The following is a 26,060-nucleotide window of genomic DNA, read 5'->3' as shown; positions in this document are numbered from 1 at the left end:
ATAATTAGATTTACAATTAGTGCTAATTGTAATTATAAATATAACGCAATACAATTCCCATTGCCTTTATGTATGGATAAAAAACAAATAAATTTTTTTTAAGCTAGTAAAATTTAATTAGGGCCAAAGAAGCAGACGCCGCTTTTGTACAAATTACTTTTTTTTATTCTTCGTAATAATTTCGTCGAAATGACAATGCGATGTATACGAAATATTAAAAAAGTACAATAGCCCGTTTATACAAAATATGATTTTTACAATACATAAATATAAGATCGACCACTGTGTATGTGTTTACTTCTGCGATGTCTGCTGTAACGCATCAAATGCAATATCACCGACAATTTTGCCTGTTATATCGAAAATAACGAATATACTCGCGCATGCAGTTCTCGGTGTAAAAAAACATTCTTCGGCGAGATGGCGATTCCGTGCAGTATTCCACAATCTGTCAAGTTGGACTCTCGTCCCTGTTTCGTAGAACGAATTTCTAACTCGCCACATTTACTAATTTTTTTCTTGCCATAAGTCTTTCTCTCTCTAAGCAGCCTAATATAGGTATATAGGCAACTGTTCAGATAATATAATGTATTTGTCGTGTGTTCAGCAATAAAACGAGTAAATGTAGCGAGAAGGTAAGTTAAAGATAACTTACAATGAGACAAGAATTTTAAGTCTGTTCTTATTTTTTATCATTACCTAATTATTACCAAATTGTCTCTCGAAATGGCTTGGTATCAAAAAATATGACAAACGACAGTATCGTCATCGACTACTTGATTCAAACTGAATGTTTTGGATCAAGTATCTTTTGATCTCGCCAAAAGAACGCCGAAAAACGGCGATAAGATAAGTATACTCATAGCATTACGACTAACACACTTTGCATTCGCGCTTTTTTTCCTTGGCAATGTATGAATAATTATTATAAAATGTCACGGATATAGAAAATGGAAAAAGCGACGAGTCGCGCCGTCTCCCGTTCCTTTCCTTCGTTTTCGTGTGGCAGCTTCTCTAAGCGGCTACCTTCTCGGCGTCGATCGCTAAAATAATGTTTCCTCGGTAAACGACATATTTATCTCCAAAGGATACGAGCATAAATTGAGGATGTGCAGCATACGAACCTTCTTTGGTGGGCAGAGGATTTTTCTCGAGGGTTTCCGCATGCTTCAGCTTCGCTGGATCGAAATTCTCAATACCGGAGATTAGCTGTTGCTTCCCCTTTTCTTGCTGGATCGCTACATGAAGAATAAAATCTCATTGGTTTATTATCATTTAGTAAGATAATTATGTTATAAATTATTACTTTGTTTACTTTCCGTAATGACTTTAATACAAACAGTAGAAATAGAATAAAACGGAAAGATTGTCTATCATTTTAAAATCAAACTTTGAAAAAACTTAAAATTTACGATTTTATAAGATAAATTTCTACTCGCTTCTAGTTTATCTGGTGACAGAGTTGGATTGTTCTGTGCATAAATCAATTTGAAAGTTTGATTTATATATCGTTACCATCTTTATCGGGTAACGGGTTTTTCTCCTGCGTCTCGGTGTGCTTCAGACTTGCAGTGTCAAACTTTTCGATGCCGGCGATCAACGTCTGCTGGGTTTTCTCTGCAGCAACGTCTAAAAATAGGCAAATCAGATCTCAGAAATAGCAATAAATAATTACATGCAAGCAGAATCGCAAATCAGAAATGCAGCGTTCTATTTAGCTAGCTACAGATTTATATCCAGCTAGCTCGAACGCATCAGCGAAGAATAAATTCAGAACTGCGCGATTTATGATCGCCGCGCTATCGATAAACGGAGCAATCAATCAATGATTGGTACCGTTTGTCGTCCTTATTTTATAAGGCAGTTGCTATTAATATCTCGCGTCTACGCATTTTTATGAAGCAAAATTACGCGTTACATTTAAACTTAAATTAAAATCACAAGAAACTACAGTTTTTCTTAATAATTTTTAAATATAGAATTACATTGATATAGAATTAATTTAAACTGTATCCTGGATTTACCCTCTTCCTAAATATCAATTAACTTCTTGTTGCGCTAGATACAAATAAAATATTCAAGAATACCTTTGCCAAGATAGTCACTATTAAGTATAAATGCAGCACTTATAAAGTGGAAATCACGATACTCAGATATAAAGGACCAACTTGAGAGAGAATATCTGATTTTAATTTAGGATTCTGATTTCATTATTTTAATTCGTATTAAAAATTTAAGTAATGAGAAGCTATATGTTTTGAATAGTTTATATAAGTTGACTTTTCAGAGATGAACAAGTATCGATTTCAAAATACATTAAGGAAATCCATACAAAATAAGAGTATGAATCTAACAATACCTATTTAAATATTGCAAAAGTTATTTTTTGTAATCTGTTCTAAATTTTATCTTGCAAAATTATGCAAGAAATTAATGAAAAAGACAAGCAATATGATCCCAGAATGCCATCAAAGCCACCATTAAAATTTTCCTTCATTCCTTCAAATTATTTTAAGATAAAGCAGATGATTGTTCCTTGAAAAGCGAAAGCGTTAGTTAATTTTGAGTTTTTGCTGCCACCGTGATAAAGCCAAGAAGATACTCTTCATAGAACTGGAGAATGAAGTTCCAGAAATCTCTCGGATCTTTAATGAGCAATACCTTTGGCGTTAGGCAATACAATCTTCTCTTTCGTGTCGGCGTGCTTCAACTGATCTGTCTTAAAGGTTTCCACGCCATGTATCAACTCGGTATGCTGCCGCTCCTGTCGCACGTCTATGTCAGCAATTCACACAGTTTTATTGCAGCTACTATCGTTTTTATCAGAATACCGTACTGGTGAGCTTCGCGCTTAAATTACTTCCCTTAGTTTATCATGTTGCATGAGCAAACTTAATATTCTCTTTACACTCCGTATTTAATACTAAACGCGTTTAATCTTGCTTAAGTACAATTAAAGATAAAATGTTTTAAATCATTTTTAAATTAATCACAAATTTATCATTTAAATTAGAAGAAAAAATAACAAACACATATAACATTAATTATACATTAAATTAATCCAAATATATTAGTTGTGAAATTAATAGATAAAAATATATAATCGTTACATTTCTAATATGTTATACAAGTAAAACCTAAATGAGATATCTGGTTTTAACGTATAAAAATTAAATATGAGCAAAGTTAACTGAGATATATATATATTCTGGCAATTCACGTACCTTCAGCAGAAGGTAAAACATTCTTTTCGGCAGTAGCAGCTTTCTTCATGCAGCCATGATTGAAACCTTCCAATTCGCTTTTCAGGTCTAGAGCTACTTTAGGGAGGTCCTTCAACGACGGACTCGACATGATTCAGCCTTGTACTTCTTAATCTGTAAAATAGAAATAATTGCATCAATCACCTTCGTTCAGAGACAGATTTCAAATAAATCAAAGTTTGTATTTTCAATGTAAAAAATTTAATTCTTCAAATATTCATACTATGTTATTGATTCATTCAGGTATTCAAGTTAACAATAGTCAGATACGTGTTATACATAAATGTATAATATACGTTATAATTTTATTACTCGAAAATTTTCTTAAAGAATAAAAGATTATCGAACTGTTAAAAAAATGTCAATGTGTAAACATTGTACGCTATAATCTGAAGTACGTTGTTGATTGATAGCATTATTCACAGTTTTGTGATATTAGTACGCAATATATAAAATATTTTGAATAAATTATGTAAAATTGCTCGTTTCTTTTTCTTCTGCATTTAAGAAAATAATACAAATTTGTTTTACTAGAGTAATATTTTTTCCTTAAATTTTTCATCGACATTTAATAAACGGTACACAAACTTCTTTATATACATATATGATAATAATGCAAAAGGTGTCCGTGCAAGATGTACGAGCACCTGCTCGTAACGTAATCGATTTAACTTCCTGGAAGATAGCGGAACATGGGTGATACCGCATGTGTTATTAGTACGAGAACCATTTCCACGTAAGGTGCACAAAGAGCATCACCCAACAAATACGAATGTATCACCGAGAGACGGCACCGCGCAGTTTTCAATTGTTAGCGCAAACGTTTCCTTTGTTAAACCGCACCAACAATCCGTTCGCTGACAACAGTGGCTGCTATTGAATGCCAACGAAGCTGAAGTCGAGAACGAAGCTATTGACAACAAACGTCGGAATTGCACGTTGTTACGATACATCGCAAATATAGCGAAAATATGATAGCACTTTACATTTGCCAATATATTCGCCGAATACGATTGAGATTTCGCAGATACTCTTTAGAGAAAAATTCCCTCTTTATATTCCAAAGATCTCAACTGAAATATACATCACACATTTTTTTTCATTTTAATTATTTCTTCTACAATTTTTTATATTATCTATAGCAATGCGTATCAAGTTAGAAATAAAGCATTTTATATATTCAATAATTGTAATTATAATAATTTCAATAGTTGTAAATTAAAAAAAAAAGAGAAATTGTAGATTTAGAAAATTATTACATGAGAAATCTGATTTATCTGCAAACTCACGCAACTCTCAGCCGGCGAATTTATGTATCACGCGACGGAAACAGCAGTGGCTCGTTGCTTCCGGTCTCAGTTTCCTTCTAGTATATTTCCTTGTCACATTTCCCCCACCTCCTTCCCATAAGCACAATTTCGCAACATAAAATTTCAGCAACGTCAAAGTCATGCAATTAATTATCGAAATAAAAGAAATATTTCTCAGATAATTTGTAAGAGTGAGAGATACGTGAAAATTTAATAGTTAATTTATGATTGCAGGTAGCGTAATTATTACAGAGCGATGTTTAATAAATAATACTTCAGCGAATAATAAAATTTTTGACAATTCTATACTCGTACAGAATTGTCAAAAATTTCATTATTCGCTGAAGTATTATTTATTAAATTTGGGAATATGCGCGTTGAATATTCTCAATCTTTTACTTCACGCTTCGCATGCAAGATATTACGCTACAATTGATTCCATCCGCATCCATCATTCGTTATTTACGATAATGACGCACAGTACAACCAAGTGGAACTCTGATAAACACTCCACGTTCTTTCGCCGCCTGTTTCCTCCAAAGAACGTGACCATATCTTTGCAACATTACAAAGTTAAATTACAGTTGTGCATATAGATTGAACAGATGTAACGGTTACAATACATTTACATTAATCATTAAATAAATTAAAAAAAAAAAAAACCGAGTTAAAAATATTTCAGATTTACAGATGACTCAACTCATTATATTTTCTGATTTAAACAGCAAACAATACTTTTGGAAGAAACGTCTGGCATTACAGAGTCAGACGTTGCCCCGCTAATAATTGATAGTTGTGGCACGAAATCAATGTCGTAGCGTCGTCTCGATGCGTACACATACGCTTTTATATCAACATACGTCTTGTATATCGAAACCAATACTGGCGACGCATTTACGTGTTAAATTGTCAATGACTCATTCGTCAGATGCCCCCTTTGCCCACCCTCTTTCACTAAACAGACTTCTCAGCAGCATTCACGATTGTGCGCGTTCAAGCAGATTTAAAATTTTACTCGACTCAACGTGAAAAAATGTAAGAAAAGAACGCAATGCTAATTGCGTTTACGTGGGCTTACGATCGATATCGATTTGCGTTTAACTCCCACATGCTTTTTTTCTAAACGTGTTATGTTCTACAATTTATGACGAAATCAGTCTTTTTTTTCTTTCTGCGTTGCACGCATAACAATTGTATTTCCTGTGCATCTGGAAATAGATTAGATTAATATTTCAGCATATTCAGTATATTAATTGTATCGTTTACATACGAAAAAATTCACTCTATTAACGTACATTAATTATTTTATACTTATATAAATTATAAATTATAATTTTTTTTGTTTAGTTATACTTTGTAATATTTGTACCATATAACAACTCGTTGAAAAGCCAATGACGATAACATCAAGTTCGCCCATATGCGAATAAACTTGCAGATTCAAAAGAGACGCAGAGAGTAAGAAAAGGTCTGCATTCCACGTGGGTGAAGTCACGGGGACGTCGGACATTACTAACCATATTATCGGTACACGGCACGATTGTGCAACTTCACCGACAGTGCAAGGTCATCAATTTTGTGCGACTTTTTTCTACGATATTCTTCAAATGACAATTCTGGACAATATAATATCTTCTGAAGCGCGAATAAGACTGAAAAGACAAACGATATTATGTGGTAATAAATCCATCGAAAATTTGTGAAGACATTTGAATCTTTAGTGGCACTCTAATTTTCTTAGAGTTGCAATATTTCAGTATCAATTTTATGTAAAATGTGCTGAGCATGTAAAGATACAGAAAATGTTAATAAAAAAATAAAAAATAAAAAACGAACCGGTTTCTTGGATCGCTCGTTGAGTTCAAGTTTCGGGTCCGAGACGATACGTTCCTGGGATCACGAGAGAGGCTTTCGAGAGATACGTTCAAACGGTGGGTCAGCATCGACAAGGCTGTGTATAGGTCCTTATATGGTAGCCGGTCGTATATGCCTGTATATAGGGAGAGCTCGAAAAAGAGGCCGAATACGCAACGAAGAAGCGGGAACTCACATATATTCTTCGCGTATCCGCTTTACTAAATTCTTTTTCTTTTCTTTTTTTTTTCATTCTTTTCGTATGCCTGTGTGGGCGTTTGAGGCGTTTGTATGTGCGCACACAAGTCTCGTGTGCTTGACTGCATGTAACGGTAAGAAACGAGAACGAGATCTCGATTGTTCGCAACAACACGACGGAGCACGACCAGATAAAATAATTCTCTTCTTACGCGGTAGATTATGGCATATTTCGCAGATGTATTGCCAAATTTATTGCTAGAAAAAAATGGAGTTACTAATTTTGATTAGAGATAGAGAAAACTACAAAATATTTTTTCATTCATTAATGCATATAAAATTATATTCTCGTTCCTTCGATTAATCTTATTCATAGTCTGACACGTTCTAAATCGCGATTAATATTATCACGAATAATCTTTAAAAATTGATAGACATTTCTTATAATAGATATTGTTTCTAATAAAATACCTTCATTACACATTACCAATTAATTTTGATTACAAGTATCGCTTGCACTCGTCGCATTTAAGATCGGCAAGAAAATTACGAGCACTTTAAGGCCGACAAGAGGCGCCGTAACCCAACGACCGTTAGTTCCATTTAATTGAACATCCGTAGATCCTAAGCGAGCCGTGGTAAACAACCAGACGGAATAAGCTTCTTATTGGTTATTATGCAAACTGCAAACGGTGGAATTTAATGAGGCGATTCGACGCGAGACGACGCTCGCACATAATAAAACTCGGATAAATCTTGGCTCGAGCTTCTCGCGAGGTGAAAAGTGTGCCTCCGCGATAGAAGTTAACGAGGAAACTAGGTTGCCGGTGCAGTCGAGATGCGCCGGCAAAAATTGATGGTAGAATCATCGAGATAGATCAGGCATCCAGGCTGATACTTCATATATGTGCCGTAAGAGTGCCAGAGGTGTGATTTCTAGTACTTCATTTTTGAACGAGGAAAGTATGGTTCTAAGTCGTGCATCCCCATCAATGTGCACAGCCTGTAAACATTTTCCAAACATTAGAAACTAGAGTGTGTAATAAAATTTAATCATGCCTCAGAAACTTAGCAATTTAGTTAAATATCGCGAGATTTCACTGATACAGATTCACTTAAACGATTTTGAATGATCATTGAGAAACAAGTCTTTTCATTCATGTTGCAGCTTACCTAACAAGTTTAAGGATCAGTAATGTTTCGCTCGAGTAGGAAACGATAGCGTATACAGCTAAGCCAAGTGTATCTTAAGGCACGCCGTTATCACAATCTGCTCCTAAATCCGCCTAAAGCTGTGTGACTCAAGGCCGTAAGAATCAGCCGGGGGACTTGTCCGCGACGACGCATTGTCGTAGGCTTGGTCCGCGGAACGAAATCTTATAGTTGCTGGCTAACGAGTTCGCGCTGGCTACCAATTAACTTGGGCAATTGCGTTTAATGGTGGACCTTTTACTACCGGCACTCTTTCCTCGTCTCTTTCGTGCCACGCGTCCACACGTGCAACGACGTGCACGGGCCTGTATCGATCGGCGGTGTAGGCTCCGGAGAACGGCGAACACCTACGCGTACATTGCCCACGTGAAATCGTCGACTGCATTTGTATTTGTGGTTAGAGAAACGTTTTACCGAGCAACAGCGACCGTCGAGTAACCGCGATCCTCTTTCTCTCCCCTTTTTTTTTTCTCTCTCTCTCTCTCTCTCTTCAGCTCTCTTCCGTGCGACCGTGACGGCTAACGAACCCTGGACGCGCGTATCGTATCGAGCGGTGGCGCGTACATGCCAGGGACGTATATAGGCACGAGACTGTATTATACAAGTACCATCCGAGTTGCGGACGTCCCGATATTGACTACTCCAGCACGATTAGGGCATAACCTTGAAATTATGAGCGACCGAAAGACCCGAAGGAAGTTGTCAAGTCTCTCGAGCTGAAACACCTGCCAGGATCAAAAAAGTTGTTAGAATGGCCAATTATGCGTATGGCGCGCTTACTTGAGATTCCTCAACTCGAAATACGGGATCCTTGAGTCCCACGAAGATGTTTCTGAAGCAAGTTAAAACCTCGGCAACGAGAAAAACAAAACGGATTGTCAATCGAGATGGCCAATAAACACAGTCGCAAGTGGTTGTAAGGTGCAGTTGTATGTCCACTTTTCAACTAGTATTAGTTTTAATCTCGGTTCAACTTCCTTCGCTCTCTTCTTCTCGTTTTAAACGTAAGAACAACCGAGATTAAAGTTAATTTACGTTGATGGAAATGGATATGTTGTATGTATGTAACTGCGCCTCAATAGTTTACAATAGAGTACCTCTAGTACTCTAGTACCTCTAGAGTACTCTAGTTTACAACCGATTACAGAGCCACGTTTGCGCTATCGTAGAAGCCGTAGAAGCAGGGGCCTTATTTCACGCGTCATGGCACCCCTGCCGCTTGAACGTATGCACCAAATGTCGATTAGCGCCAACTTCGCTCGAGTCGTCGTCCTGCGTCCTGCTCCCCCCTCCTCTTCCACCCTCCTTCTATCGTCATGTGTGGTGATAGCATCGTACGCGAAACCACGATTTAGAAAAAGGCTCGTTAACTCGCGCCACAGCTTCTTCAGTGACTTCAGTGCGTTCACTGCCGGCTGTTTAATGCGCTTGAAGTCAATTAAAACTTAGATCGGCTAGTTGTTTGCTAATGTGTACTCGGAGACTTATCCTCCACGAAGATAAAATCTTCCAAGTTTTTCAACATGGAGAAACGTAAATACACGCATCGCGTGCAATTTTCTAACAAAACCCGTAAAATCTTTCTCATTTTACTAGAACACACTTGATTAATTTACAATTTCACTAATCTTTCTCTAATCTTTTCTTTCAAGGAGGGAATTTGACTTGGAGAAAGCTCTCCATATCGTGAAGCAACATGCATGCATTCCCAGGAGCAGAAGCGCCGCTTAATCAGATCTGATTCGATGATCGGCGGAAGGCGAGTCTTCCGCTTTCCGATAGCGCATGTAGCGCATGGTGTGCTAATATTGACACACACGTGCGAGTTTATATTCGCGACGCATGAATGGGTAGGGCGCAAACGCAAGCACGCACACATATACGTGGATACAGCAACGGGGGAGGCAGATCCGAGGTTGCGCCAGGGGAGCGGCCGGTTCGTAGCAGCGGTGGAGGAGCAGGAGGAGGTAGCGACGACGGCGGCGGCGGCGGCGGCTGCCGCGGCAGACGGTTTCATCGATTGGCATTGCCGGCATCGTCCGAAGAAGAGTGTGAGCGGGGTCCGTGAACTCCGCGCCGACGGCGTATCCCGCTTTTCATGGTCATGGATAAGAGGGCGGTTTCTCCCTCGATGGAAGGCCGAGAGTCGCGTTCTTCGACGCGCGACTTATGATCAGGGATCAGGACTGCCGTAACATCATTGATATCTTATTCTCATTACTTCCTTTCTCCTCTGGAGTCTCACATTCAAATTGAATGAAATGTTTTAGCGTTCTAGTCGGAAAGGCATATTCAATATGGATTTGAATTTCAAAGCTGTGCTGGAATGATGTTCCATTCACGGTTCTGATGTTACAAATACACTTTCTATCTGTTTAATTATAAACGAACACGAAACTAGCTGAAGGAGAAATAAGGCCGCCGTCATCCGTGCGCGAATCCTATAACTCTTAGGAAAACGAAGGTATTGTCCGGCTGACGTGGCAAGATACAAGAGAACATTCTGGGTTTACGTTCGCCTAGTAACACCACTGTTCGCGAGGCAGGAACGGTCTCGCGACTTAGGAGACGTTAATCGCGAGCGAACCGAGCCGGGTAAACGCAATTGCGGGCATGGAAGCGCACGATTCACGACGGCGGACTTGCACTTATACAAAAGTCTCCTCGTTCGCCTTGAAACGAGAATACACGCTCATGATAAAATGCAAATGCAACGCCCGACAACGATTCTTCCTTAGGAAATTACGAAACGCAAGGAAATCATCACAATCGATGCACAACGACAAATAAAGAGTAAATCTCTAATTTCCAACTTTTCTCAGAATTAAGAAAATTTGCGGATTAGATAATTGAAAATTGAAATGTGTCTAATATTTATTAATCATAAAGTTAAGATGAAGTAATTAATGTTTAACTTTATTTTCAGAAATTATTCTAATTAAAAGAATCAGTGCTGAACCTGCGATACATAATTATGGAAAATAAGCAGTGGACCAATAACGAAGACGACAACAACGACGACAAGAGGAAGACACATATGCGTGCTCCGCGTGCGTTGTATGCATCTGTCAAAACCACGCCCTTATCCCCATCCTGCTGCCTCGCGCTATTCCTATGTATACGAAGGAAGAGTAAGGAAGTTCGCCGACAGGCTTTCCACGATTGAAATAATCTGCCTCGCTTCGGAAGAGCGATTAAATTTAATTATTATTCAGCAGTTCACGTCTAATTAGACATTAAAAGTCAAATTATATTTTAAAAGCAATCTCTTAGAGCAAATAGAAATGCATAGCAAAATGCAAAAAAATATGATTAGCAAAAAAATTATATATAATGGTAAAAGTATGATTAAAAAATGATGAGATGTGTCATATATAATAATTACGTGAAACAAACGGAAAGCGTCGAATAAGTTTTTGTGAGCTGTTACATCTAATTTCGCGTTTGTACAAATTCACACATTCGGAAAGTATCGTTAGAACTCATCTTGATCGCTCCTTCGGAGCGTTTCAAATTGCTTCGATTGCTAGAAAACATGAATTCGCGCGATACAACCCACTCGTTAATTCGGGCTCATTAATCGCGTTCGTTCTTATCGATTCTCATGCATATGCATAATTACAGTGAGATACGATACAGTACGTATGAGGTATCACCAGTAACACGCACATCCAAAAATATCCTTGTTGGTGAGCGATAAAAGGTCTAATTCACCCACGCTTTAATAATAGGTAATTTACGCCTCGGTAATCTTAGGGAAATGCACGGTAATGGATATCGCATGTGATAACGATACTTAGCAGTTACGATGGAATAATCATTATTAAAACGGTAAATCATTCATTCCCGTTTCGTCTGATTCTCCATCACATTCCACGAAGAACGTCATTAATGCGCAATACCACCGCACAATTATGGAGATGAAGGAATAAAAAAATACATCGTTAGAAAAGGAGAACCTAGAAAAAGAGAAAAACCGTCTTTCGACCACACCCCGGGTCCATTTTCGATCGCGTCGAAAGACCGATCGATATCTCGGTGCAGACCCAACTCGTGGAAACACGTAATTTCGGAGCAAGTAATTTATACGTTACAGAAAAGGTATCCTACAATATTTCTTTTATTGCTATAGAAATAGAGATCACATATGTTTATATATAAAGCGATAATCAAATTCGATTTCCCACATTAGGCTTTTGCCTGGAGCTCATGCCAAAATGTAGCGCGTTTGATTGTCACGAATAAATATGAACGTATGACTTTGCCGCGTGTTTATATCGAAGAATAAACTCCGTATAATTGTAACGAACTTTATAGGCACTGTTACGAAGGACATACCGAATTACCGAGATAAGTCAAAGCTATCATAATCGCTATCGAGCGAGAAACGCCGGGAAATCGTGATAACGCCTACTTATAAGCAGAGACTCAACTTATAAGGCGGTTGTTCCATCGACTTACGAGATCGAAACTTTCTTTCCAGGTCACTACCATCCTCAGAGAAAAATCACTCGTTAGTTTCGCCAATTCCAGGATTCTCAGCTGAGATATTTTGCAAGGGAAGAATTGATCGCCGAACATTTCGTCTTACGCGAAGGAAAGCACTATTGTACACAGGGTATCATGACTCCCCGACGCTCGACCGTAAATTCTCACGCCAATCTGAAGTCTACCCTTTCTCACTTCCGTAAATTAATATACGAAAAAAAGGGCAGAAGCTGATGAAAGGAAGAAGGCGCTCGTTATCACTTTCCAGGAATCTTTTTAAAGACTCTGGGCGAGCAACTTCTAAAAGTACACAAGAATCCGGGAGACATTCGAAGTGTCTTTGAAAAATATTCGCTAGGCATTTACGATTTGAGCCGATTCGTTCTAAGGGCTCGCTTTTAATCCGCCATTGAATGCACATCGCTGTAGAAAAACGACAGTGTAACTCACGGCGAAGGGTGCACTGACCTGTCAGTTGACGCGTGCGAGTTTCTAGGGCGCAGGCAGGCGCGAACACTGTCGAACAGCAGGCGAACGTTGTTCAAGGGCAGGAACGAGACGGTATACTGACTGACCGGTTAGTGCTTCTGCGGCACGTAACACCAGGTAACAGCGTTGAGCAGCGCCCGTCGTTTATCCCCTTCCACCCGCTGCCTCTCCCTCCTCAAAGCGACAGGCCCCCTCGCCAGGATCGGCGCAGAAAGGGGTTCGATGGTGTACTTACATTACCTTTCGATGTTTTGAAATATTTGAACAATCTGTAGTTAATAACGTAAATAATTGTAACAATATCACACAAAGAGGAATCTTTTATCATATTAATTTAATTTTATTCTATTATTCATTACGTTGAAACAAAAAATGAAATAAGTTGAACGATACTTGTACTTGATAAAGTACAAGTATCGTTCAACTTATTTCATTAATTTAGAATCGATTGTTCAATATACAATACAGACGACACAAAAATAATATGTTTATATGTATTACAGAAATATATTCAATTATAAATCGTATCTCGATTTTTTTGTCACATAGCATACATCTGGATTTGGCAAGTGTATATATTCCTGAACTGTGGGACCCCACCGCTCTTGAATCGAGACCAATCGACGTTTAGCTCCTACCTCCCCAATCGTGCCAATTAATTCGCGTCCCTCTTTTCTACGCATTTCTTGCGATCGTCTCCTTGACCGTCATGCGGAGGGGTAACTGACTCACCCTTGGCGACGACTGGGAATTTACGTTCGACGCGAATCTAACATTGAACGACGGTGCGAGCTTTTCTCTCGACAATTTTTTTTTTTTTTACATCGTTATGTCGTTTATCTTACGTTTTCCCTCTTGTTCTCCAACTAGACAATCTTTTTCGCGATGATCTATTCTCAATGTGTTAGTGAAGAAAAAAAAAACAAGAGGATACTAGGGGTTGACACATCAGTGAGTCATCGGAGTTTCGTGCGGGCAGCCCATCTGCGCGTCATATGTTCGCCTGGTTACCTTAAGGTTTCGCTTAGCTGAAAATCCGAAATAACTGGATAGAAACAGATACGATTTTATCGAAGTTCTTTTCAGATTCAGCAGTATTCGATATAGTAAATACACGATCATCTGCATTAGTTCAAAGCTTAATTGTGTATTTTCTGATTTTTCTGAATTGAATTCTTGAAATTTAAAAGTTTCAATAGTGCGATGTTAAATATCTCCAACTCCCTCTTCTTTGTATACTAAACAATTGTTTTCTATAAATAATAATATACAAACATGTAATTCGAGGATATTCATGCATGTAGATATGTTCAAAGTAAACTAGGAACAGTACAGGGAATGGCGGATATAAAACATCGTGCATTGACATGAACTTTTATTGACAGTTAAGATACCTCTTACCACTAAATTTAATACACATCACATATTTTCTTATTGTAATATAACCGTTAGGAATATATACAAAAAGCCGTTAGAAGGGGAAACTCGTATTATTATATGGTGACACATTGAAAATTCGTAGTTTCAGAGGTATGAATAAAGAATACTTATCTAAATGCGCGAATTATTTAAGTCGATTGATGTGTATCGCTAAACCTAATCTGATATCTAAGAAAAAGTAATAAAAAAAATGAAAGAAGCTTAAGACATGGCTAACTTGATTTAAGAAATTAAATCGTAAGTTAATCCCAAATCAATAATGTTGGATTTTTTAAAAGAAATCCCGATCGCGTTGGATACTCGAAGTTAAACGTCAAGGTAATAAAGCTTCGATATACGGGTTTAAAACCTCATTATTACAATTAATTATCAGCAAAAGTATGATATTTATTCTTAATGTGATTTGATATAAAAAATGGTGAAAGAAAACAGAAAAAAAGAAAAAATAGAAATAGTAGTTTGCTGATTTTTTTTTATCTTTTTGCTTAGTCGGCTTTCTGTTTGCTGCTATCCGGTGATTTGTCACCATTCATCGGCGAACGAGAGCGGCTACGGCTCTTGCTGTGTTTGCTTCCCGATCGAGATCGGGATCGGTCGCCTCTGGAACGTTCACGGCTCGACCTATCCCTGAAAGAAAGAATGTGTTCAAAATGTTTACTACTTGTGCCACATTGTTCGAGAAAATTTGATTTTCTTGCGCCAAACTATGTATCGTTTAAAGAAAAGGCCAGCGAGAGGACTCACTTTGAGGGAGACTTGGCTTTGGATTTGGACTGCGACCTGGACTTTGACCTCTCAGCCTTGGACCTAGAACGAGATCTGGATTTGGACTTTGACTTAGATTTCGACTTTGAGCGGTCTCTTGATCTGCAAAATTATATAGTTCAAAATAAAAGGGGTACGAAAGTAGAGAAAATTGACAAAATACAAAGAAACTCGCTTTCTTTCTTTCTTTTTTTCTTTACGTTTCCAAGCGCGGTGAATAAGTGAACGCGTATAAAGCGTGAGATTAAGCGTGAGAGCTCAAGGCACGTAGCCAGCCCAAAAACAATGCCAATAATAAATGGGAATGAGAGTGTACACTGACTGTGAACGTCTAACTGCGCAAGAAAAAAATAAAATAAATGAAATAAATATATATAGTTACGAATAGAGGAATAAACAGCTGACTGGTGGAACAAACGTGATCGTGGAACAATCTTACGAAGACACTTACTTGGATTTTGAGCGTGAACGACTACGCTCGGGAGATTTAGATTTAGACTTGGACTTGGATTTCGAGTGTGCCCTCGACTTGGAACGGGTGCTACGACGGCTGTGGCTACGAGAGCTGCGACGGCTTCTACATTACAGAAAATAACGATAACATGTATTTTCTAAAACGCTTTCAAACATCATCACGCAAAACTACTTTGTTATGCGATAAGTTTTGCAATAACAAAGAGTAAAAATTTGATCTCGCAATCAAGCAAAAGTTTAGAAACAAATTAATCAATTTATAAAAAAATTAATAAATTATCGTAATATAAATTATTTTGTTTGACACGGAAAAATATTAAGGTAGAAATATAAAAAATTAATAAAAACTAAATAAATTGATCGCCTTGTATAAGTAGATTGTCGTATTACAAGTGATTGTATCCAAAAATAAATCATAAAAAGCATAATAAATAACGTAATGTCGCCTCGTTAGTATCTTCAGCAGAATTGAGAATAACGATTATACCTTGAACGAGAGCGCGACCGACGACGCGATCGAGATCGAGATCGGGAACGCGATCTCGAACTAGAGGATCTTGAACGACGACCGCGCCTCTTGTCTTCAATGAGTCTAATTCTGCGGCCATTCAACTCTGTATCATCTAACTTATCGATAGCGTTCTTCAAGTCGGAGTACGTCGCAAATTCGACAACTCTGCAAAATCACAAATATATAAATCGTTAGATCAATCGTGGTAACAAGAGACAAGATTTTAATAATCTTACAGTAATTCTTCTTTAAGATTTTCTTTTCGTTAATACAATAAAGAACAGTTTTACAATTTTATTTATTATTTTCATAATTTACTTACCCCTCGTTTCTACGTTGCTTGTGAGCATCAGCATATGTCACTTCTCCAGCCTGTCTCATGTAATCCTTCAAATCCTGAACATCACACAAGAACCAAAATTAATAAGTTTCCCTATGCTAATTTGTATAAAAATGCGTATAGATTTAGAATTAGTTGAAATTTTTTTACTATACTGTGTTCCTAGTTCGATGTATCGCGCAGGTTAAAATATATCCTGTGCACTCATACATTATATTCTATTTCGATTTCTTTCCTTGCGGGAGGTAACCTGGGTCTACTTGACTAAAGAAAAAGATAAGCATAGCATGGTGTCTACATTTGCTCGCGTCTTCAGTGTTGAAAATAATTACAAATTTTGTGCTCGAATTTAGTATCTACTCATCGATGCAACCTTTCTTTTTATGCAATTCAATCTTTAAAACAAACATGATTATAATTTTATATATATATATATATATATATATATATATATATATATATATACATATATATATACATATATATATATATACATATATATATACACACACACACACACACACACAACTCCGCCCTGCAGAAGATGATAATATTTCTTATGTAATATAATATTTATATAAATCAATATTTTTAAAGAAAAAGCAAATTCACATTTCTGCAGAACGGCTCACAATATAAATTACAAAAGTAATAAATGCAAAATTTTTTAGAACGATGTTTGTAACCACATGTAATAAAAAATATTGGTATAAATGCAATTAATTTATTTAAATTTAATGATTTTTAATAATATATAATTTTTTAGAATTATATGTATAACAGCAAAAAAAATCGCTATAAAGCAAAATAAAATAAAAAATTTTGATGTAATACAGTTTCGAAAGCTATTTGAATACATTCTACATCGCAATGCAATAGGAAAAGCAAGTTTGGAAAACATGAGAAACAAAGGTAAAAAGATAAAAATTGTGTTAATTTTTCGCTAAAAATGAAAGCACAGCAATCTATCAAAAATTCTCCTTGTGACACTTATAGATATTTTTTTCTGAATGTTGCAAGATTACTCTCGACATTGTATGAAGATGATGTCTCTTCTATATTATCCATTCTCTTTCTGTTTTGTTGTCTCTTCCATATGTGATCTAATGCTTCAGTCTTTCCTCATAAGGGATATCAGCGAGTGAAGGTGGATATTGTTTAATGGTCCGTTTTCGTTCATTCATCGCTGGGAGATGTGCTTTATATATAAATATCTCTCTCCCTCTCTCTCTCTCTCTCTCTCTCTGTGGGAACCAGGTACGGCTTTAGTGTTGTGAAGGTACTGGGTATTAGGTAGACAGTAGATGTGCCTATATGCCCGTCGTTTTACTCGGTGAGTACGAGAGAGCGCAGACGTCTGAGATATCACATGGTGGTGGCCTTTCTAAGATCCGTGCCGGTGTCTCTCAAGGTCCAGGCGCGTTTCCATGTAATAAAAGAAAAAAAAAGGGGGAAACAGAACGCTCACGCATCATGCCATTGCCAAATATATATTTCCGACGCTGGATGAATTTTCTCTGAAATATTATTTTTCGCTTGCTACATTCAAAATATATGGTGTAATGATGCAAATTGTCTTGCATAAAGAAAGGTCTTTCGCTATTCTAACGGAAAATTTTAACGAAACGTGGGTGGTGATAGAAAGTCATTTATAATAAATAAGAATAAAAAAAAGTCCAAAGTTGTCAAAGTACGCGAAAATACAAGATCGATTTGTCAAGTAACAAGTGAATTTCTAATTTCGAGCACACGAATATATAATATATAGTGGTTCCCACTATCTTCGGTTTCGCATTTAGTTGCGCGTGCACAGCTCCGAGCTTCGTAAAACGTCTCAACGGTTCGATGTACGCTGAGCTATGGTGCACAGTAATATTAAGTAATAAGGTGTATAGATAGGTATATAATCATTGTATATAGATATATAATATACATATGTGAACAAGACCACGTTCAAGAGTGTGTAGTTATAATAGATATATGTGTATATCTAAGAGTACACTCGGTTAAGGTGACGCATTTACCTTGGGCCCAGGCACCACCTTGCTTACGGACAGAGAGAAAGGCCAGACACACGGCGCTCGCTCGGGTCGAACGGATCTGTGTGGCGTAGTCGCGGATGGTTCGGGTTTCGGCCCGCGTATGCCCTCATGGGTGTGGCCGTTGCCTGACTTACTAGATGGCTAGGTTGCGTTGCGTACCAGTAGCAATGACAGTCACAGTGGAGTGGTAGATGTGATGGTGGTGGTGGTGGTTGTAATGATGGTCGATGGTGGAAAGTACTGAATTATGACCATGTCGGTTTATAGTAATAGGAGGAAGACTGGTGATATATATTGATGGTAGAGGCTGTTTACGTAAATAAATGTTTGTTTCCCAGACGGATAGGAAGTAGATAGCAGCGGTTGCATCTCTTTCTTTTTTTTTCCCCCAGTGATCACGATGAAGAGGATCGCAGTACGCACAATAACCCTATCACTGGGATTTCACCGGGATTCACCACGTATTACTGCGCGCGAGTAGTAGTATGATGGTAGATAGGTGGTGGTAGGTGTACATCCCAGTGCCACGCGGCTCTCTCTGTTACCCTGGACACCTCAGAAACCAACCTGGTGTCACTTGACCTCAAGGCGGGCCCATCGCGTGCATCGTCATCTCTATCATCGCACATCATCAGTCTATTGGCCCTACCGGTCGCCCCTCCTCGGCGAAGAGGACATGGCTCTTCGGAAAGAACATCAATTTTATTTCGTTTTTCTCAAACTGTTGGCCGTAACGTAAATGAAATAATAAATTGCAAAAGTAACGTCGAACAATCGAGACTCGATCGAGAGAATATATTTTCGTCAAATAACCAATCATTGGAAAAGTGCAACGACAGATATAGAAAAAATATATACTTTTATAGATTATGTATGTAATATACAAATATACACAATGTAAATTGATCAAGTAAGACTTGGTCTACGTGTGCAATTTCCGTTTGGATTCATCGGTATGACTCTTGATTTTAAAAGCATCTATTTGCGTCCTGGTATTTCCCACATTTGCATTTATCTGTATCGCTCAGTCTCGGGTTATCGTCTCCATCTATCGTTGCTTCGTTTCTTCCGCTTTACAGCTCTTCGCGTCCACGGCGTCCGTTGAATATACTTGTCCAATAGTATCTGGCTGCGCTCATTTCATCACGGGCCACGTTGTTACTCCGCATTCCTTCGTGCCTGTGTCCTTGTATCAGGTATGGTGATACGCCATGCGTTTCTTGCATCTCGCACGTGTCAACTTTGATATGATTCTCTCCATACGAATTTTTATTCTCTTTTGTTTCTCTCATCTTTTCCTTTTTCGTGAAAAATGTCTCTTGCACATGTATATGAAAATTTGATTTCAATTTTTGCCAGAGACTTACTTGATCAAAATCTTACATCTTTCTACATTCCAAAATAGGGCTCTTTTTCTGAATAAATAAACGTAAAATGAGACCAAAGACAATTGAAGAACAAAAGAAAGAAATGCTATGTATCGACACGCGTGGAATTTGATAGAAACGGACTGCAGAAAAACTCGGCAAAACTTAGAGAGTTTCGGAGCGATATAAATTCGAAAAACCCATATAAAGCAGTGCCACGGTTTTTTTTTCTCTGGAATCGCGAATAGTAATCAAACCAACGAAGGTAAGTATTGGTAAATGCAAGAAAAAGAAAAGCAAAATACGGGTAACGCTTACCTGCCAACTGACGCGGCTGGACAAATTCTCCACGGTGAGGCGATACTCTGTACGTGTCGGTGGTCCGTATCTACAATGGGAAAAAGACCGTGTATTATCTGCATGTATGTCTCTAGAGCAAGCAGGTTTGTCTTGGACCTGACTTTACGTTAATGTAGCGAATGAAAGTATGGTATAAAACGCAATAATGATATATAATTCAAGACATTTGTAACATTAAAGTTTGTGTAAGTTAAGTTGTAATCGTTAGAGCGTAACATTGGATGTATGTACCTGGGCAATGATTGCTTGTAGCTAGATGCAGTCCTCGTGTTTCTGTTCACACTATCTCTGCAAAAAGGGATGTCATGTGAACAGAAATAACGGATCGTCGATTAAACCTTCAGCAAATAACTACAGATCTGCACTCATTGCTCAGGCACACAATCAATCACCTGTTCCAATCGAATCAAATCTATTCAAAATGCAGCAATAGCGTACCTGTCGTGCCGCATATCGTCTCGGCTGTAACAAACACAATACCACACATCTATTAGTCGCCAATTACATCGGTTCATTTTGTTCAACTACCAGCAATAAACATAATGTCTGGGAGGGTATCGCTAGGCGTTATCTTGCTATCACTTTTTTATCGCGATAAAACTTTCGACAATTCGACGTACTCGAGAGAGTAGTCAAATCCAAGACAACCAATTCAGAAAACTTCGATCTTTAATTAAACGTACTTTCGTATGCGCAAAGGCAAGAGAAGTTTGCAAACGCGTGGTTTATCATTCGTCTCTACGCCCTCTCTACGCTAGAGCTTATCAATATCCAAGGTTACGTTCTTCCCTGTGCGGATGATGTGCGAAATCGATTACGCGGCATAAAAAAAGACCGAGACAATATAAAAAGAAACGTGACGAAAAGATCAAATGAAAAAAGAAACAAAAAATTCGTACACAAGAAAAAAATATCCGACCGAAAGGGAAGTAAAATCGTGACGAATTGTTTTTGGATTTCGCACATCCCGAGCCGATAGCCTGCAGGGGAGGAGGGGATAATGATCGCTCTGATAAAATAAAAAAAAGGATAGCGTGTCTTACGCAGATCGCCTCGAGTCCCCATAACCACCACGGGAGTCACCATAGCGCCACTGGTCACTACCCCTAGGTGTCCCCCGGGCCCTCTCTACAGTAATTCTGTAACAAGACACATTGGATATGCTTACTTGTCTCTCCAGGAGCGTGAGCGTCCGTAGCCACGGTCGCCTCGCCTCCCTGAAACACCCCGTGCTATCTCCACCGCCACTCTGAAACACACCCAACAAAACCCCGCCTAAGTCCACGACTAATTCTTACTCTCTAAAGCTGCTTCCTTCCTTCCTTCCTTCTTTCCTTTTCCTTCCATTCCTCAGCCTCCTTTCTCCGCGAAATCCGTTCAAATATCATCCGTCCCTCTCTCTCTCAGTACCTCTATCGTCCGGTTTCGTCTGAGGCGCTGTCCCCTTTATCTTTTTCTTTTCCCCTATCTCTCTCGCTCTCACTCTCATCTCTCTCTCTCGCTCTCTCTCTCTTTCACGACCCGTTCTCGTTCCTTATATAGTCTAAACTCTGTCTTCCTTACACAATGCTACTTATCACCGAATTAATTTTTTTTCACCACATCCATCAGCTTTTTCATAATTATATCCGTGATCCTTATAATATATAGAATTTTTCTTTCTTTCTTTTTTTTTTTGCTTAGAGCATGATGCGGTGCATTATACAAGATCACATGATGAATTTATGAAAAAGCATATGTGCCAAATTTTTCGGCAAAAAAGAAGCAATATAACATTTCTCCAGACGAAGATTTTTTATTGCAATAACTTTTTCTACTCGGGGAATTGATGGAAGTAGTTCAAAATGGCGGTAAGTCATTTAAGACACATTTTATCTCGGTAATGTCCAATCGTTAATTTGGAGGACAGACGCCGTTTACTATAGATGCAAAAATTAAAGGTATTAACGGAACGCCCGTTGAATACAAAAACAGATAATTATTGTGCACTGTACATTTGTCTTTAATCAAATAGAAGCAACAGCGAATAATATTACTGGTACAGGTTGAAATACAATGTGATTAGAGCGTTAAGAATACTGCCACCGCATTCGACCACATTTTATCAGCTATTACAATATTTATTCTATGTTGAAAACTACTATTATTTATTACATGTAAAAGCTACTAGTATTATTGACACACTTACATAAATTCCCAAAAGAAAAACAGAAAGACAAAAGCATATATGGAAATGAAATTTTCCAGAGAAAATTATTTTTAATGTTGTATTAAAAGACTTTTACTTTCTTATTATTTAAATGCTATTGCTTCTCACACATCAATCTAATCTCAAGTGACGCAGCAAGAGCAAGATAAGTTGATGATAAACCGTTTACCTAAGATAGTAAAGACATTGTGGTTGTCAATCTAGAAAGAATTGAATCATAAATAACTCGCAGGTAACAAACACTTATTTTTTTCTGAATGTCTCGAGTGATTCAACACTTTTTAAGGATCATAAAAGATTCAATTTTCTAAATTAATTAATTGTATTAATATTAATTGTAAATTAATCATTAGTAAAATTGAACAATTCAGAATTGAATAATTTCAAAATTAGTTATTTAAGATTTAATCAGAAAAAAATATGTATATCTGAAGTTGTTTATGGTTCGATATAATAAATATTGCATCAATAATCACACGCACTAAAAATGATCTATTGTAAATTAGCTATTTTGCAATGTATTATACTTCAATCATTTTCATCAATTATAATAAGAGATAATTATGTAAGTTTGCTGCAATTTAATCCTATTTACAGAATATAAATAATAAAATGTGTTCCCAAGATTATCACAATAGAATAAGTATTATTTAATACATAATATTATAAAGACTTACAGGAAGGAATTATATCTGTTATGTGACATCAGTTAATTTCAAGATAATACCAACTTTAACTCATCCTTAGTGTGTTAGCGTAATAAATTAAAAGTTGCTTAGTTTAAACAGAGAGAACCCCCAGTACCAATAATATTATGATTATGATAAAGTTCAAACATTAATGTAATCACAATAACAATCCATATACTAAATGAATTGTTATAGAAACTATTCAATCATGCAAACATGCTACCTATACCATTCCGCCTAATATATAATCGCCTAGTACATATACGTTTCATACATTAAGTGAAACAGAATTGCATTACCTTTCTCCTAAAAGTTCCTTTCCATTTAGTTCGTATACAGCATCGTCAGCATCTCTGTAGTCGTCGAATTCCTACGGAAAAAGATTTTCGTTATTATCTAGAAATAATATGTAACTTTATTTTAATATTGCTTGCATGCGATAATGTCGCTCCTATTATAAGTGTATTACTAATGCAGTTATATGCAATATATATTATGTATCAACTAAAAAAGCTTTTATAATAACGCCAAGTTATGAATATCACTGTATTATTTAGCAACTACATAAATGTACATAAATATATCATAAAAAATCAATTATCACAGATCTGTGATAAAACTTTTTAGATGTATTACTGGTAATAATAAATCTCTAAAGCTATTATTAATAGCAATAATAAAAACTTTATAACTATTTGAAATTTTTATATACACATTTTTTAAATTGTTTCCTGCAAAAATTTCAGGATAAAATATATCATTTGACTTAATAAATAAATCGCATATTATCAAATAATCCTATAAATATATAACTATATAAGAGTGCATAATCTCTGAATTATTTCAAGTGCTTATAAAATTTTAAGTTATTGGTATAAATATAATTATTTGGTAATACATTGCCCATGGTTTAGTTTCCCAAATGGTTTAGTTTCCCTGGTTATACACAACTTACAAAGCTTTTGCAGAATAATCGATGATAAGCAGCACACAGCTCCACTAAACTGCCACAGTACCAATGTGCTCAGGGCTCAGGTCAGGTCAACTCAGGTTATCGAGTTATATTTGTAATTTAACACTCTGCAGCCACTCATTTTGGTCCAAAGCATGATAAAGAAATAAATAATTCTCTTTCGAAAACAAATTTTGTTCTTTCTTTATTCAAAACTATCAATTGCTATCAATGATTGCAAGCACAACCATTATCATCATAAAATAATAAAAGGTGAGATAATCAGATATATATATATATATATATATATATATATATATATATATAATGGCTATATTTTGCATAAAACATCATGCTACATGTACTATGTTTAACATTCAATAAAATTGTAAACAAAAATTTTCCAGGTATATTTAGAGTGCATAAATGCAAATGTATTTTATGGAATGATTGCAAAACTGAAAAATAATCAGCTTAACTCGCTAATCACTACAAACTTTTGTAGTTATTGGACAGACAAACCAATGAGCGTTAACAGGACCAAATTGAGCGATGCAAAGTGTTACTCGTGGTATTTACAGCTTGGATACAGATACTTACAACAAAGCCATAACCATTCTTGATGAGAACATCACGGAATCGACCGTAGCCTCTGAAAAATCTCTCAAGGTCTCTTTCCCTGGTGCCGTATGGAAGCCCACCGACATAGACCCTTGTCCCTACCATACTGTAAAAAAAACAATTGAACCACATTAGACTTACCACAAAGGCAAATCCATTCTTCATAGCGACCTCCTTGATTCTACCATATTTCCGGAAGAACTTCTCAAGGTCGCGCTCTCTCACCCGGTATGTTAATCCACCAACGAATACTCGAGTGCTCATTCTTAAAGGAAAATATAAAAACACCTTACATAACAGGCTACCTGTAGAACCTGCCGTTTAATCACATGACAACATAAAATAATCGTTTTCAAGATTTCAAGAACCGAGAGGCGGTTAAAAGCAAATTTCAATTGTTTCTAAATAAACATAACGGTGTTTCTATAATTGTTCTTTCAAGGTATATACAGGAACTCAAATTAATTTTAACATCGGACTAATCAATAATTTTCATTACTCGATTACATATCTAAGTTTACACTACAACCTTATCAACGCATTAATATATATATATATATATAAATGTATATATATAAAAAGCGTCATTAATCTTTCTCGATATTTAACGAGAGGCTCGCATGCTTCATGAAAATAAAGGTACGGAGGTTTTCCGGAGGATGCGCACGCACGGAAGTACTCGCAGTTTCACGCCGAGTAAAACGATCGAAAAAACGCAATTTTTTTTTCTCCCTACGATTAAACGACTCGAAGAAGGGCGGAGAGGGGTAGAAAAAAAGCAGGGACGACGAGAAATATTCGTTGCATCACGCCGGCGTGTACGCGCCAAGGAAGACGCCGCGTCGAAATTTCCAGACGCTTCCGCCGATCTCGGACGCCACGCTCGCCGCGAATCGATACGGACGGCGCCGTCGATTAATTGCGCCGCGAGCGATACCCCGAGTCGGAATAATGGCCGCGGAAGAATGATACGAGCTTTCGACGCGAGCGGCGAGCATAAACAAACATACGCGACGCGCGACCGCGTGCTCCGCTTGGATCGGAGCGAATCTTCGTGTTCCTCGGCGAAACGCGTCGTCGCGTCTCGTAATTTCGCCGAATGGGAGCGAAAATTGGTAGGACAGCGTGTTCGCGCGAGGGCGCGATTGCTTCGCATTACATCATGTTAACACGGAGTAACGGCGAGCCACTTCGGCTTTCGTAGCTCGCGTTTTTTTTTCTCGAGAGCGCAGGTTATCGAAATTATCGGGACGAAGCGGACACTCAGTCGTCCGTACTCACCTGAATGTTCGGCCTACGGTAAACTTTCAGAAAATAAATTCGTATATGCTTCCTCCGTAAGATGCGTGACCAACGAGACTGAGAAAGACACTGAACGGCGCTACACACGATCGCACGGCGAGGCGGCCTCGTAGCAACAACGGAAACAAAAAGGGGTTCACACGACGGCGCGCACGGCCTAGCCTCGACACCGGA

The 26,060-nt window shown here is 37.5% G+C and overlaps 2 protein-coding genes and 1 long non-coding RNA gene across 20 annotated transcripts; 1 reads left to right on the top strand and 2 right to left on the bottom strand.

Moving 5' to 3' along the window:
- Positions 1 to 142: 142 nt before the first annotated feature.
- LOC105197569 (thymosin beta) lies at positions 143 to 13,067 on the bottom strand. Of its 5 annotated transcripts, none has more exons than XM_011163997.3 (6): positions 12,794 to 12,965; positions 3,225 to 3,377; positions 2,662 to 2,775; positions 1,516 to 1,629; positions 1,125 to 1,238; positions 143 to 1,043 (listed from the first exon to the last, which is right to left on the bottom strand). In XM_011163997.3, exons 2-6 carry the CDS (start codon positions 3,352 to 3,354, stop codon positions 1,015 to 1,017), a joined length of 501 nt encoding a protein of 166 aa, XP_011162299.1. In that variant the 5' UTR covers positions 3,355 to 3,377; positions 12,794 to 12,965; the 3' UTR covers positions 143 to 1,014. The 5 variants fall into 5 exon arrangements, 4 of the variants coding, with proteins under 4 accessions (XP_011162299.1, XP_011162300.1, XP_025995417.1 ...); XM_011163998.3 differs by lacking the exon at positions 12,794 to 12,965 and adding an exon at positions 4,553 to 4,766; XM_026139632.2 differs by lacking the exon at positions 2,662 to 2,775.
- On the top strand, positions 8,348 to 14,478 carry LOC113004932. Of its 2 annotated transcripts, none has more exons than XR_005576430.1 (3): positions 8,348 to 9,370; positions 9,490 to 10,630; positions 10,764 to 14,478. It is a non-coding gene; the product is annotated as an uncharacterized LOC113004932 (long non-coding RNA). The 2 variants fall into 2 exon arrangements; XR_003269310.2 differs by having other exon boundaries at positions 8,348 to 9,409.
- On the bottom strand, positions 14,175 to 26,058 carry LOC105197570 (serine-arginine protein 55). 13 transcript variants are annotated; one of them, XM_011164005.3, is made up of 12 exons: positions 25,866 to 26,058; positions 24,726 to 24,849; positions 23,311 to 23,381; positions 21,282 to 21,362; positions 20,552 to 20,575; positions 20,345 to 20,401; positions 20,072 to 20,141; positions 16,327 to 16,400; positions 15,981 to 16,169; positions 15,471 to 15,596; positions 14,999 to 15,121; positions 14,175 to 14,881 (listed from the first exon to the last, which is right to left on the bottom strand). In XM_011164005.3, exons 2-12 carry the CDS (start codon positions 24,846 to 24,848, stop codon positions 14,740 to 14,742), a joined length of 1,080 nt encoding a protein of 359 aa, XP_011162307.1. In that variant the 5' UTR covers position 24,849; positions 25,866 to 26,058; the 3' UTR covers positions 14,175 to 14,739. The 13 variants fall into 13 exon arrangements, with proteins under 13 accessions (XP_011162307.1, XP_011162305.1, XP_011162304.1 ...); XM_011164003.3 differs by lacking the exon at positions 21,282 to 21,362 and adding an exon at positions 21,157 to 21,252; XM_011164002.3 differs by lacking the exons at positions 21,282 to 21,362; positions 24,726 to 24,849 and adding exons at positions 21,157 to 21,252; positions 24,564 to 24,690 and having other exon boundaries at positions 25,866 to 26,022.
- Between the last annotated feature and the right edge of the window lie 2 nt (positions 26,059 to 26,060).

This window comes from Solenopsis invicta, chromosome 15 (assembly GCF_016802725.1).
Source record: "Solenopsis invicta isolate M01_SB chromosome 15, UNIL_Sinv_3.0, whole genome shotgun sequence".
NCBI classification, from domain to species: domain Eukaryota; kingdom Metazoa; phylum Arthropoda; class Insecta; order Hymenoptera; family Formicidae; genus Solenopsis; species Solenopsis invicta.
Note: the sequence above shows the minus strand (reverse complement) of the source record. Positions and strands in the feature narration are given on the sequence as shown.

Excerpts from the sequence above, each read along its gene's own strand:
- LOC105197569 (XM_011163997.3), bottom strand. The coding sequence starts at position 3,354 with ATGTCGAGTCCGTCGTTGAAGGACCTCCCTAAAGTAGCTCTAGACCTG. Across the intron at positions 1,630-2,661 it reads TGTATTGCCTAACGCCAAAG|ACGTTGCTGCAGAGAAAACC; the intron begins GTATTGCTCATT and ends GCCTATTTTTAG. Across the intron at positions 1,044-1,124 it reads TCCTCTGCCCACCAAAGAAG|CGATCGACGCCGAGAAGGTA; the intron begins GTTCGTATGCTG and ends ACATTATTTTAG.
- LOC105197570 (XM_011164002.3), bottom strand. The coding sequence starts at position 24,689 with ATGGTAGGGACAAGGGTCTATGTCGGTGGGCTTCCATACGGCACCAGG. Across the intron at positions 20,142-20,344 it reads TACAAGCAATCATTGCCCAG|ATACGGACCACCGACACGTA; the intron begins GTACATACATCC and ends TTCCCATTGTAG. Across the intron at positions 14,882-14,998 it reads AAAGCCAAGTCTCCCTCAAA|GGATAGGTCGAGCCGTGAAC; the intron begins GTGAGTCCTCTC and ends TCTTTCTTTCAG.